The following is a 14,626-nucleotide window of genomic DNA, read 5'->3' on the forward strand; positions in this document are numbered from 1 at the left end:
CCTATCCTTCGAGTCACTTTAACCATCTCTACTAAATTCTACTTTGCTGCTGTGCCCCAGTCTTGTCCGACTAGATCAATTAAGATTCCCTGCAGTACTTACTGCAATCCTGAGCACTATATAACTTAGCATCTCTTATCAGAGGACCCACAGGGAAAAAAAAATTACCTCAGACATCAGTGAGGAAAAAAGAAAGCTTTGCCTCTTCTGGGAAATGCTTGCATTATTCATCTTAGAGACTGTGAATTTTATAGTTAATGATGGTCTCCTTTTCATTTTGACTGCTACAAGCCTGAAAACTAAATGCACAGCCACCTTCAGTCAGTCTGTGGGATTTTTTGGCATGTATTTCTCAGTTCTGTTGGTCTCATCTTATTGTTTTTCCTTATTTCTAGCCCTACTCTATTAGCCCAACTTTATAGATTATTGCCTTAAATGTATTTTTATAAGCAACTTCATATCCTGTCAAGATAAAGCAAGATGTAATAAAGACACAAAATGATAGTTCTTCTCGCTCTGCCAAAGGAGGTAAAAAGCCAGGCTGGCCAAAGGGGCCCACTGGAGGAAGCAGGGACACAAGAGCCAGGGAGGTTAGCTTAGGAAGGTTCTGGAGAAGATGGACACCAAGAGGCTGGGCCTGGTCCCAGGGACAGAGGCCTCCACACCTGAGCTGGAGGGAAGGGGTGAGGATGAATGTAGTCAGGGCAAGGAGAACACCCCTCTGTGGAGCTAGTGATCAGGAACCAGTGTTCTCACCACATCCAATCAACACCATGTCTTAATCCAAAGGGAGTTTTACGAAGACCCATCTTTTAAACTGTTATATTTCCAACACCAAATGAGTGCTAGTGTTACACCTCCCAATCTTTGGAGGGGCATGTTAAAAATCAGCTTTGGCATGACCACTTCGAATGAAAAAAAGGGTCACTTGAAAATCTGGACCAAGCTTTCCAAAGAAAAGTGCTTGCAAATAGTCTTGAGCATTTAATTGAGTGTTCGTGAAGGTATGGCAGTGAATCGCCACTTAATGTATTATCCCATGAGTTAACTGAGCAATGAAGAAAATCTTTCCCAGTTGACCTGTTCCATTATCACTCTGAGGTGATTTCATTTGAGCTTGCATAGTATGTTCTTTTTTCATAATATGGAATGCTTTCTGACCTGCTGTTTAATTAAGGCATCTTTTCGTTAGCTTAATCATAGGGACACTGTTAACCAAGATTAAGAAAACATCTGCAAGCAGTCAGAAGAAGAGTTGTCCATAAGATGTATGACAAGAAAACATGCCCAAACCCTAAAGTGAAAATGGGTCTTCTCTGGGCTATGATAAACACTTACGTTTGCAAAACCTGACTTTACCAAAATAAATCTAGAATGCTTGAACTCAAGCCAGCATTCCTGGAATACATTTCTTTTTAAACAAATAAAAAAATAAGGTCCAATGGTGGCGCAGGGGTTAAAGTCTCTGCACTATCATGGTATTGCCAGCCTCTGAAGCACAAGTTTGATCCCTGGCCAGGGAGCTGACCCACATGGCACAGCAGACCTCTCCTGTCTCGCCCACTGCTCCCCTCAGCAGTGTATTTCAGTAGATCCACATGTTCTGCTCCCCACTCTGTCTCTGGTGAATCCTCTCACACACACACCCCAACACGCACACTTCTGGCCTACACCACAGTTCTTCTACACAAAAATAAATAAAATAAAAATCTTACAATAAAGGAATAATTTAAAAAAATAATAATGTCCAGTCTTAACCTATACTAGCTCATTTGAGATGGAATGCATCACCCAAAGTTGTTATTATTTTTTAAAGACTTTGTGATTACCCATTAGCTCAACTTTTTAAGTCTCTGAGGAATGGAACACATGGAAAGTAAATATCTGAATTCTTGTAACTCCCTTTAATCCTGACTCAAAAATCAAAACAACCAACAGTAAAGAAGTAATAATCCCTTGAAGGTACTGGCAAAACCCTAACAAAGTCCATCCATAACAGTTAGAGGATTCTGAATGGGAGATCAGAGGGCAGAGCTACGTATGAAATGGACCCCTCAAGTATGTGGGGAGGGGTGTGCACGTGGGACTCTAACTTTTTCTGTCCTCTTGACCTAAAAACAAGCACCAAATCTATGAACTGCCAACTACTGGCTAGATTCCTGTTTAAAGAGCACTATTTTACTGGGCTTTTTGCCCTAATTCAAATCATATGTCAAAACTTCCTCACATTGATAACGATCTTAAGAAAGGGGTATGAAAACAGTTAAGTATCTACTTAGTAAAGAGGAGAAATATTCAGATTTTTGTATGACTTTCTTCTGGTTAGGAGTTGAGGCATTTATTTAAGATTTTTTTGGTTACTGTGAAGCTGTAACCACTTAATTAATCACATTTACTTAGTTGTCTTCATTCCAAAAGCTCTAAGTGTAAATATAGTTAGATATAGAGATAAAGATAGACACAAATATACTTAGAATATATATAGTTTATATATTTTTACAATATGTAATTAATTTTACAATACGTATTTAATGTACACAAAGTATTTCATGTACAGTAGAGGTCAGATGTATTTTAGTGATATTAATTCAATTATGCCAACACATGTATTTTAGCAAGTAAAAGGCTTTATTAATGCATGGTTAAATAAACTTCTACATTAATGTTTTATTCAGTATTTTTTTAACCAAACTAGATTCAAACATTTTAGCTTTGCAAGAAAATAGAGACTCTGGTATGTACTCCTGCATGCCTGTGTTTATAAATAACCCAAAAAATCTTAAATTCTGAATTACTAACTTCAACAAAAATGTATTCTTGGAACATTGATTTTCACTTAATGTAACAGAAAGGAAGGGGAGATGAAACCTCCCAAGGAGGTGAATGTGCATTAAGTTTATAATTTTAGAACTTACACAGAGATTCTTTCATATGCCAACCTGGGGTCACCAGTGGAGCTGTTTTCGCTGGAGCTTTGAAACCTTCTTTGAGGTATATGTGGCCACAATTCCTTTGTGGGTCAGCCAGCAGGTTGGTAAGCATAGCCAGGTTGGAACATGAAGCTCTCAATATGCCTGTGCTTAGCCAGATTTGCCATAAACCTTGGTCCCAACCTTCAGAGAGGCAGCAGAAGGGTCGCCAGCAATGTGTGCAATTTTCTAAGCTAAGCCTACCTTTCATGATGCTTCATTAGCTTGAGAGTACCCCCAGAAAGGGCGCAGAGAAGAGGGCTGGTTGGATAGAACCTTCTGGTTGTGGCTTTTCCTCACAGTGCATGGCCTGGTACCTCCCGGCTCAGCATAAGTGTTACCTTGCCTATCTTGTAAATCCTTGGCTACAACTCTGACAGAGATTCTGCAGTGCAGAAGGTTAAAAATAACAGTGTTTACCTCTAATGGTTCAAAGAGTACATTTTTCTTTGCCTGTGAATAACTGCTCCTCTTGGTGTGCTCTTGCCCAGATACATTTTCGGGAAAATTATCAGCTCCTTCCAAGACAGTCCCAGACTTTGAATCCACTAGCAATCTGAAACAGAAATGCTGACTTGAGAATTCGAGCTCACCTTATTAAATGTAATTTTCCTAAATCCCTCATTTCAGTTCTGTTAAAATGACCTAGTATTCGAATTAAAATTGTCCAGAGAGCACTTTGAAAGTGGCCCAGAGAAGGAAAGGCAAGCCTCATCCAGTTTTATCCTTTAATCCTTTGAAGCTCTATATTTACCTAATCACACTCGTAAGAAGGGGCTTGCTTTGTAAAAAAGCTTGCTTTGAAAAAAAATGCATTAAATCTTTCAAATCATCAGAGCTGCTTCCATCTTTCCATATCAGACACATTCTAAGAAGTCTGAACGTTGGTGGCATCTTCAGAGTCTTCTGCATCTTGTTAGAGCTGCAGGAGGTAAAAATTGCTCTTCTGGGCCCTGACCAGCCTAAGCATCTTCTCAAGAGTCCTTAAGTCCCCACTGGCATGCCCCTAACTGGCAAGGGAAACTGTAAGACTGATGGTTTTATACGTGTTCAATAGATATTTTGAAATTGGGGTGGCTTTTTATTTTTCAATACTTGAGATTAAAATCAGAATATATCCCAATCCAGACATGAATTTGGCCTGTAGAAATAACGTGTGCTCATCCTTCTTCTAGAATCAACTATAATCAACTAGTTTGGCTTAACATTATTGTTTATCCCCCATCTGCTCTTCTCCCTTGCAAAATAACAAGAAAGCCCAGTATGTGGCACAACATTTCTTATCCTTACTTTGTCTGGTTTTCTGTATAGATGATTTATATTATGCAATAAATGTATACTGCAGGATTTGGCAGTATTTCCAAATGGCAAAAAAGAGCAATATTGAGAGACAAATTCAGAGCAGTCCCACCCCTGCTCGACCCTATCTTCTTTCCCTCCAGTAAACCTGTTCCTCCCATGCAATCATTTCCTCTCCATTCACCCAGTGTCCTTGTCTTGCCATTAAATGGCTGTTACAGACGCCCCTTCCATTCCAGGTTCATTGTTGGGTGGAAGCTCTGTGCTGTGGTAACATTTTATAGCATCATTGACAATAGCCGAAGTGCCCAAGGGCAGATAAGTGGATTAGGAAGATGTGGCATATATACAATGGAATGAAATACTATACAATTCTAAAAAAGATGAACTCTTGCCACATTACAACACTGTATATGATTTAGGGGGCAGTCTGCGCAATATCATTGAATGTACCCAATCTCTGATTTAGGGAAATAGGTTCACACCTCCTCAGATATATGTCGATACACCATACCCAACAAAAAGCTAGACTCTTGCCATTTGCAACAACGTGAATGCAACTAGCAGGGATAATATTAAGGGAAATAAGTCAGAAGGAGAAAGATAAATACTGGACGGTTTCACTTAAATGTGGAATACAGAGAAACAACGCTTCAGATAAAACCAAACCAAGAACATACTTTGGAAATAATACTGTAGAACTGCTGTTACAGTGAGGGAGGGAGGAAGAGAGCAAAGTAGAGAGGAGGCCCAGTGGACTATGTGGAGGACTATGGGTGCCTTGGGGGAGGGTGTGATGTGGTAACATACTCTGAAGAGGTGTGATCTATACCACTGTCATGTACAGTGTTGTAAACCAGTCTAATATGAATTAAAAAAAACAAACAAAAAACTGAACTCATAAAAAGTAAAGTAAGGACCTGCCCTGGTGGCGCAGGTGGTTGAGCGCAGTGCTATGAAGCTGTCCACAACCTCTGCAGCGTCAGTTCGATCCCGGCGGGCCAGCGAGGGTCCCACATGGCGCAGCAGCCCTCTCCTGTCTCACCCGCTGCTCCCCTCAGCAGTGTATTTCGTCAGTCTGTTTGTTCTGCTCCCTGCTCTGTCTCTGGTGAATCCTCTCACCCTCCCACTCATCGGGCCTGTACCCCAGTTCTTGAATAAATAAATAAATAAATCTTAAAATAAAAAATTAAAGTAAAAAATTTTTAAAAATGAAGGATAGAAGGAGAAAAAGGAGTGACCTTCAGACAGACACTGTGAGTTCCTCTAGCCATACCAAGAAGTCCAAACTGATTTGGAAACCACCTCTGAACATTTGCCAGTCATTGACAGAGTCTTTTTAATATCTTCTACCTGCCAAAGCTTTTCCATATGTATTATGCCTTTTGAACTCCTTAACTACCTGTAGGGCAGGTAGAGAAGTGTCACCAGTTTACCAAATCTGATAACAAGTCACAGAGAGGCTAAGTGGGTCTCCTACAGCCACCCAGCTAGTTAGCATCAGCCTAGGAAGCATCAATCCTGGCTCTTCATGTTCCATAAAATCATTTTCCTTACCACAAAATTCTCAGATTCCATCTCTGGAAACTGATGGCTGCACAGCACTTTTCATAAATGTTCTCCTATCTCTAGTTACCTGCCTTTCTCAGTCCAAGTGAATTACATAAGACCTAGCTTTTTCAGTTGACCTTCTCTAATAAATAGCAATATAATAAGGCTGCTTATGTCCTATCGTATAATGTTTCTGCTATAATCATTTTGGGATATTTTAAGTGGTGGTATATTTGAGCCTCAGGATTTGTACTATCCCATACCAAGGACACTTTTTTTTTTTAAGATTTATTTATTTATGCATACAAAAACTGGGGTGTAGACCAGAGGTATGGGGGTGAGAAGATTCACTGAGACAAAGTGGGGAGCAGAACAGGCAGATCTACTGAAATACAGTGCTGAGTGGAGCAGCAGGCGAGACAGGAGAGGTCTGCTGCACCTTGTAGGTCAGCTCCTGGCTGGGGATGGAACTCCTGCTGCAGTGGCTGGTGATTGCTTCATAGTGCTGTGTCTTTCACCCCTGCACCATCAAGGAGTCCCACCAAAGGCACATTTAAAACATCAAAAAGGAGCAAAAAACTTAAACCTAAATGGTGCATCCAAGTCTCCAGAAGGGAAATAATTTTTTTAAGTATTCTATCCTCTATTTTCTGAGTTTAAAACCAGTTTGCTCTGAAACCACAGATTGTGTTGTCATACTGGGAACCATGACTATCAGAGAGAGGAGAAGGGCATTGTGTGTTGACAGTGACACCTCTCACCATGGAAACACTCAGAGGAGAGGTCCTCTGCTCATCATAGTGGGGAGGGCCACTGCTGCTCTAAGAGTGTAGAAGGTTCCCAAGTCATGTTTCTGACCCAAAGCATCTCTAGATGACCACATTCATCAGTTGATTTTCTTGTAGCTCTTCCAGCTTAGACACAGCTGCCAAGTGACACAACTCTAGTATTATCCTCACATCGCAAGGTCAATCCAAAGCTGCCTTTGCCTCTAGGATAAGGTCCAAATCCCCTATATAACATTCTTCCTAACACAGACCAAGGTTTCCTTCCAGTTTTTGCCTGACACTATTTTGTATGCTTGACACAAACTCTATATTTGCCTTCCTCAGGAATACTCTAAAGTTTGAGTCACTTCTTCCACCTGGAATATTATGTCCCTTCTGAGTCTGAGTCCTACTCAGTGTGAAGAGCCAGCTCAAAAACTTAATGTGCCCCAAATATAGCTATTTATATACCTGCTTTCCCCTTCCATTTACATTTTGCTATACAATACTTAATGCCACACATTGGTTCATGTAGATGCTCCATAAATTTAGTTGGGTAAGCAGAGAAGTCTCACATGTCCACACCACAGATTTACACAGCAGGAAGTTGCAGTTGGGTCTCTTTGGCAGCCAGTATCAGCTGGTGAGTTGGTAGAACATTAGCAACAGCTCTGACCATTTTGTCATTTGCACTTTGCAACTCACATGCTTTTCTCCAATTTGTGACCTGGGATCTTAATCGTCTTGCCCACATTGAAAGTACATATCCACATCACTACATAATTAGAAAGCTTTCCATTAGTGTTCATGACATTGTGAAGTAATAATAAGGCTGACTTTCTTTTCTGGAAGATTTTGTCATTCCTACAAGGTTGTGTGCTTTAGAAGCAGTTAAGGAAGGCAAATCCCAAATAAAAAGTGAAAGTCTAGTGGAGGACAGAGACGCGTCCTATAAAGAGAGATTGCCAGCTCCACCTCTGGTCCCCGGAGCACATCCAGCGCGGTGATCTTAGTGACTGTGCTCGCCACTCCTCTGTAGCTAAACGGGTTCCTGAAGTGTGACTGGAGATCTGACCTAATGAAATCCAAGAAGCAGGGGTCACCAAGGCCACTGAAGCATGAGTCTGCATTTCTCAAGTCAACGTAACAGAATCTGAGCCGTGCACAGTGGAGGGTGGGCCAGAAGGCTATCTGGTAGCCAAGGGCACTGCCAGGGCTTTAGAATAACAGCACGAGGTAGTAATCAGACGCTATCCCAGGACATTTAGCCAGTTAATCATCTCGGTCACCCATCTTTTATTCATAATCACAGAGGAATGGCATTTTCTTTGGCTGCTCACTTTGCCCTTTTGGGTTACACCAGTTTTAGGTTCTCCCACTTTTTCCTTGCTGTCACATAAAATGCACCCGGCATAGTTAAGTGTCTTATCACCATAGATGTCATTGGAATATTCAGCAGGTGAATTGGTGGTGGAAATTCTATAGGGACTACACCTGAGAAAAGAAAGCCAACATTGTTTAAAAATGAACCATGATGTAAAATATATATAAATAAATTAAGAAAAAAAATAATATTAGATGGGGACAGCCGGGTTACTGCTGCTCCCAGAGCCAGTATGAGCAGCTGTAGTGTCAGGGCAAGGCTGTAAGGAGCTCCACCTGGATCCTCACTGACTGTAAAACCAGAGATGTAGGCAGATGAGTACCCTGAGGCAGGGGTACACGTAACCCTGTTTCTCAATTATCCACTTTATTTCAGGCTTGAAAAAGATTAAAATGCTTTATGTCTTAAATGTTTCAAATTCAACAGGAGATACTTCACAATAGTAAATTGTAAGGGCAGGACATGGGCACAAGGCAGGTTTCTGATCCCATGCAGATCGGGTAAAGGAGGAGTCAGAGTCCTCAGTAGTTTTGCAGGTTTTTTATTTGGGGTTCACCAGGCATATGGCAGGCAGGGGTGCTGGCTGGGGGGCTGGGAGGCTGGCAGGCCTCCCAGCCCCCAGCAAGTCCTCACTCTATCTGGGCTCTCTAGCGTTCGTTCTGCTGCTTCTCGGCTTCTCTTTCGGGTTCTGCTGCTGCTGGCTGGGGCTGCTCGCGTCCCCCCCGTGACGCCGCCCTTAAAAGCACAGTCTTAGCTCAGCTGAATCCCATCTACCTATGCCCACACCCTACTCCAGGTGCCCGCCATCAGGCATGCATTCAGGACAAGGATCCATCATCTATCCTGATGGCGGAAGGGCAGAAAAGCCTGATATTTTCTTTACCCTACAGTCCACCCCCTCAGGGTTTTCTGCCATACAGTCTATACATACATATACAATTTTCTAAACAAACAATGCAGCCATGGCCCACAAAAGCAAATACATCACAATATAACAAAATACAATATAACAAAATACAACAGAACACAAATAAGTCCAGGCAGGGCACCAACCAAGTGCAAAAGACAATTATTGGTACCAGCAGATGAGCCACCAAATCTGCTGCCGAAGGCACTGCTCATACGAGGGAGGGGAATCACTCACGGCATCTACTATAACATACCAGGAGCCGTCAGGCTTCCTGGCCTTCTCTGGCTGTAGTCTCGGCTACAAGGCGCACACAGCATCCACCCCCAGGATGCACTAGCTCTGGGATTGGCAATTTTATTCTGTTGGGGGTAATCGCCAACCCTTAGGGTTTTTGTCTGCAGTCGCTCCAACACTCGGCCTTCATGGCCACCCATGCGACTCGCAGACCCCTGCACTCAAGCCAACCACTGCACAAGCACATGGGTCGGGGATCCAAACTCTGCATTTGGCTTGGGCTCCACCCCAAGCCACATTCCCCACCCGTCCCCCAAGGACAGGTTCCTCAGCTCCTCACCCTCGCTCAAGAATGAGCAGGGCATCACCCACAGGTGATTTTACGAGACTCACAGTTCTTCAGCATACCCAGGCTGCTTAACAGCCGCTCAGGGCTTCTCAACTTATCATCAGTACCAGCTTTTGCCTTCTTAGTTGGCTTTTCTCCTCCACCTGGCTGCTGGGCATGCACAGGCTGCTTTTGGCCATCAAGGCCCACTGGCCACCCCCAGATTCCCATCTCCTGGGGTTTACAAACAAAACTGTTCCACCCCCAGGGTCCCAAAACATATCAACCTGCAAGGTCCTCCGCCTTCTGGCGGCATTGTCAGTCCAAGTTTATCAGTCCATGTCCATTGGCCTCTCCCTGCGTCAGCAGCGGCCTGCTGCCTCAGGGGTCATTGGCTGGTCCTTTCCGGTGTCATTGGCTGGTCCTTTCCGGTGTCATTGCCTGGTCCTCTCGGGCGTCTCCTCCTTGCGAGGTCTCGTCCCACAGCTCCGGACCGTATCCACCTTCTGTGCCGCCATGGTGCCTCCAGCGTCATCACAGGCAAACAGTCTGTTCTCCTTAGTCCCTCCAGGTCTTCAGAGGGCTCAATACCCGTCTACATGGATCTTGCCGACTTACGCCAATTGTAAAGGCAGGACATGGGCACAGGTGCAGGTTTTTCTGATCCCATACAGACCGGGTAAAGGAGGAGTCAGAGTCCTCAGTGGTTTTTTGCAGGTCTTTTATTTGGGGTTCACCAGGCATATGGCAGGCAGGGGTGCTGGCTGGGGGGCTGGGAGGCTGGCAGGCCTCCCAGCCCCCAGCAAGTCCTCACTCTATCTGGGCTCTCTAGCGTTCGTTCTGCTGCTTCTCGGCTTCTCTTTCGGGTTCTGCTGCTGCTGGCTGGGGCTGCTCCCGTCCCCCCCGTGACGCCGCCCTTAAAAGCACAGTCTTAGCTCAGCTGAATCCCATCTACCTATGCCCACACCCTACTCCAGGTGCCCGCCATCAGGCATGCATTCAGGACAAGGATCCATCATCTATCCTGATGGCGGAAGGGCAGAAAAGCCTGATATTTTCTTTACCCTACATAAATTCATCCAATTTATTCATGGGGCGAGGAGAGCCAACCACAGTTTGCGTCCACACCACCTCAGTAGATGTGTTCTTTCCACAGAGTTCACGCTTCATCCCCGTCTTCCTTAACCTAAGTGAGCAGACAGAAATGCAAATCATTGACTAGAAATGCTTGCATATTACTTCTGGACAAGAACTTTATTTTACTCATTATTCTGTCATCACTTGACACCAATGTAGCAGACTCTACATATAAAGTATTAAGAACAAGGGCCTCCCCTGGTGGTGCAGCGGTTGAGCGCTGGGTTGCGAGGCTGCCCACAGCCAACCAGCGAGGGTCCCACACAAAAAAAAAAATAATAAAATAATAATAAAGTATTAAGAACAAAGGCTTTGCCAATGACAGATCTAAGGCATCCAGGAGGGGCAGGAGGATAAAGGTGGTAGAATGGAGGGGAGCACAATGGATTGTGGTGAACTATGGGGGCTTTGGTGGTGGGAGAGCTACGATGACCAAACCTAAGGAGAAAAATCTGGTACTCTGAAAATATTAACAAGGTTGTAAAACAATGGTACCTCATTAAAGTGAATGAATGAGTTGTAAAAGAAAATGAAGTTTAAAAAGAAGGCTTTGGAGGGGCCTCCCTGGGGGGTTAAGCACAGGGGGTTAAGCACCACATTGTGAAGCGATCCGCAGCCTCTGCAGCACAGGTTCAATCCCCTGGCCGGCCAGAGAGCGATCCCAGTGTTGAGGCAGGCCTCTCCTGTCTCGCCCGGCGCCCTGCCCCCCCCCCCCGCCTCCCCCCTCCCCTGCCCCTGCTCCCCTTGATGTGTCTTTCAGTCGGTCTGCCTGTTCTGTTCCCTGCTCTGTCTCTGGTGAATCCTCTCCCCTCCCCGCCACCCCACATCTCTGGCCTGCACTCCAGCTCTTGTATGCATAAATAAATAAATCTTTAAAAAAAAAAAAAAGAAAGGTGGCTTTGGAGTGAGACCTCACTAGATACAACATCCTTAAGTGACTCTGCTGGCCTCACTTTCTTTGTCCGCAAACTGTGAATGATAGTAATTACTATGATAATTAAATGAATGGATGCACAGAGGTATTTAGTTGTATACTAACAGCTATTTGCAGTCTTGAAATTAGTTTGTGATCCACTCTTTGGGAGGTGGATTTATGGGTCCTAGGAAAATATGACCTTGGTTTACCTGTAATAAGGGAAAAAGTACACATGGTATATCTTATTTTTTTTTTTTATGTCCAAGTCTCTAGTGAGTGATTCTCAGAGTATATTCTGGGGACCCCTGGGAATCTTCAGAACCAAGACCCCAAGTTGAAATCCTAGGGTCAAAACTATTTTTGTAATAACAGAAAATGTTCTTTACCATTTTCACTCTCATTCTTTCATGACTGTACTTTACAGAGGTGACAGGCTATGTGATGACATCATCACTTGGCAATTAATGGACTGTGTGTGCTTGTACATCCTTAAGGGAGTTTTTATATTCCTCAGTCACCAGGTCTAATACAGTAAGTATCAATAGATATAACCCACATAGACAAGTCTAGTTGGGTTCTCAATAATTTTTAAAAGTTTTCAAAAAGTGCTGTGACCAAAAGGTTTGAGACTCTCTGCTAGAATATCTCAAGTTAAAGTCCTCCTCCCTGCTCCATTTCAAAATTGAATGCCAAAAAACTGAACTCATTTCTTTTTTTTTTTTAAGTATGTCACATAACTTCAATGTTTTATTTATTTTTTAAAAAAGATTTATTTATACAAGAGCTGGGGTACAGGCCAGAAGCATGGGAGGGTGAGAGGATTCACCAGAGACAGAGCAGGGAATAGAACAGGCAGAATGACTGAAATACACTGCTGAGGGGAGCAGCGAGTAAGACAGGAGGGGTCTTCTGTGCTATGTGGGTAGCTCCCTGGCTGACCGGGAATTGAACCCGTGCTGCAGAGGCTGTGGACAGCTTCACAGTGCTGCACTCAACCCCCTGTGCCACCGGGGAGGCCCAGAACTCATTTCTTAACGTTGAGACTGCTTCCACAGTCAGGTCCCAAAGTCAGCTCTGCCTGCATTTTGTCATTGTGTGTTTCAGGCTGTCTGGGACTGACGTCCCTGGCGAGGACTGGCTGTGGGATTATGAGAAGCACGGCCCTCGCCGTTCGGTGATTAGAAAAGTCAAGAGGTTTCTGAGTGCCCACGAACACCCGTCCAGCCCCAAGAGGAGAGCCTACGGGAGGCAGGCCAGCGACAGCTCCATGTTCTTCCCGCCCCTCGACCTCAGCCCAACCAGGGATCTGCTGGACGTGCCGCCCAGGAGCCCCCACCGGGCCTCAGCCTCCCAGAAGCAACCCAACTTCCGGGAGGGGAGCCCCAAGATGCACTCCAGCCTGGGGGAACTGTCCACCATCAGGGAGACCAGCCGGACGAGCACGTTACAGAGCCTGACTCCCCAGGCCAGCGTGAGTGGCTCCCCCACCAAAATGCCGCAGGTCCCCGAGGTGCTGATTACAGAGGCAGAGGATCTCCACGACTCTCTGGCCTCCATCCGCAGCTCAGACTTCACCGGGGTTCAGCCAAGCGGGCCTGGGCAGCAGGAGGACCCTGTGGAATTGTTGATGTTCCCCTCAGAGGAGACACGGCCTCAAGACCACAGCCTCCAGGCTGTTTCAGGCAAAGCTGAGAGAAACCTCCTCAGCGTAACCCCTGAGGAATACGCCGATGAGAATGACTTGTTCCGGAAAAGGTGGAGCCTCCCGGGATTCCTGGAGTCCAGCCACCCGTCCCTGGCAGGCATAAATCCAGATACTGTGAGCTCTGAGCCAGCTCTTTTACTTGACACAGAAACATCCTCAGAGGCCAGTGGCATCAACTCTGTGGCTGGCTCTCCGGTCTCTCCTGATGTGCTGTATTTAATGGAAAACCTGGACACCAAGGAGACAGATATCATAGATAACAATGAGGAAGCCCGCAAAGGAATGCCAGAAAGTTCTAGGACCTGGTTCTAGTCTAGAATCTTACTTTCCCAAAAGTTCAGGATTGGTTCCAGAACATATCAGCGGGTGGTCAACTTTTTTAATGACCATGCTGTATAAGCTACTTAAAACTTTGAAGGGCATTATGATCCTGACTTCTTTGAGGACTGAGAAAATCAAATACAACCATCCATCATGAAGTGGCTTTCATGGAAGTTGCCAGACCACAGTAAGATATATCTTTACCAATAAGGAATCTTAAATATAGATAGGATTTAAAAATTGATAGATCATTAGCTTTGGAAAACACCTTAAAAATCATATTCCAATCCCCTGGTTTCACCAAATAGGGAGACAAAGGAGACTCTCTCTCTCTCTCTCTCTCTCTCTCTCTCTCTTTCTCTCTCTCTCTCTCTCTTTCTTTCCTTTCTTTCTTCAGTTATAAAGACAGGGAGATGGATCACGTAATGCCTCAAAAGCCACTTCCTAATTACAATTCCTTGAGATTTTCTAGCCATCACACACCCTACCTATATCATCACTTCCTAATTCTTAAGATTTATCAGCATCAGTGAACATCATTTCTCTTCAATTTCCATTTCTACCTACAGAATTTCATTTTCTCTCCTCCCCTGTCTTCTCTCATCCTTCTGTCTTTCCCTTCTCTCTAATCTTACTCTTTCTCTAGTGACTCTAATCTGCCGCACCGTTCACATTACAGTACTTCCTCCTGCTAACTCAGTAGCATACTTCTTGCCTTGGTTTTCAAAATATGAGGCACTGGCCAAGTCTCCTACAGAATGACCAGAATAGGTCAACAAATACAACTTGACACGCTTCCAGCCTCGCAGTGGCAGGCATGTGGGAGTTGATGGTGTCCCACCACACCCTCAGCAGCCATAGCCAGCTCTTCCTGCAACCTCTTTTTGTTCTTAAGAAAAAAAAAAAAAAAAAAAAAAAAAACCACTGGAGAAAACTAAAGTGAAGAAAACATGAAGCTTATATAACCAAATGCTATGGAACCAAAAAATGACAAAGCTTCAATCTCTTTAACTCAAACTTCTTACAGCAAAAATCCCAATTAAGTCACAGCATGGGACCAGTCACTGTGTCTACCAGGTTGTTTGGGACGAGGTAGAATATTGGA

General features: G+C 44.3%; 1 protein-coding gene across 1 annotated transcript in view; it reads left to right on the plus strand.

Annotated features, from left to right (window-relative positions):
* The window catches only part of BEST3 (bestrophin 3), a 40,204-nt gene extending 26,687 nt beyond the window's left edge, over window positions 1-13,517 (plus strand). The window contains exon 10 of the mRNA XM_037515248.2: window positions 12,600-13,517. Coding sequence (XP_037371145.1) covers window positions 12,600-13,512 — 913 coding nt within the window. The 3' untranslated portion in view covers window positions 13,513-13,517. The remainder of the gene's footprint in view (window positions 1-12,599) is intronic.
* The last annotated feature ends 1,109 nt before the right edge of the window (window positions 13,518-14,626 follow it).

The sequence above is a fragment of the Talpa occidentalis genome, unplaced genomic scaffold (genome assembly GCF_014898055.3).
Source record: "Talpa occidentalis isolate TD23 unplaced genomic scaffold, MPIMG_talOcc4v2.1 talOcc4.16, whole genome shotgun sequence".
NCBI classification, from domain to species: Eukaryota; Metazoa; Chordata; class Mammalia; order Eulipotyphla; family Talpidae; genus Talpa; species Talpa occidentalis.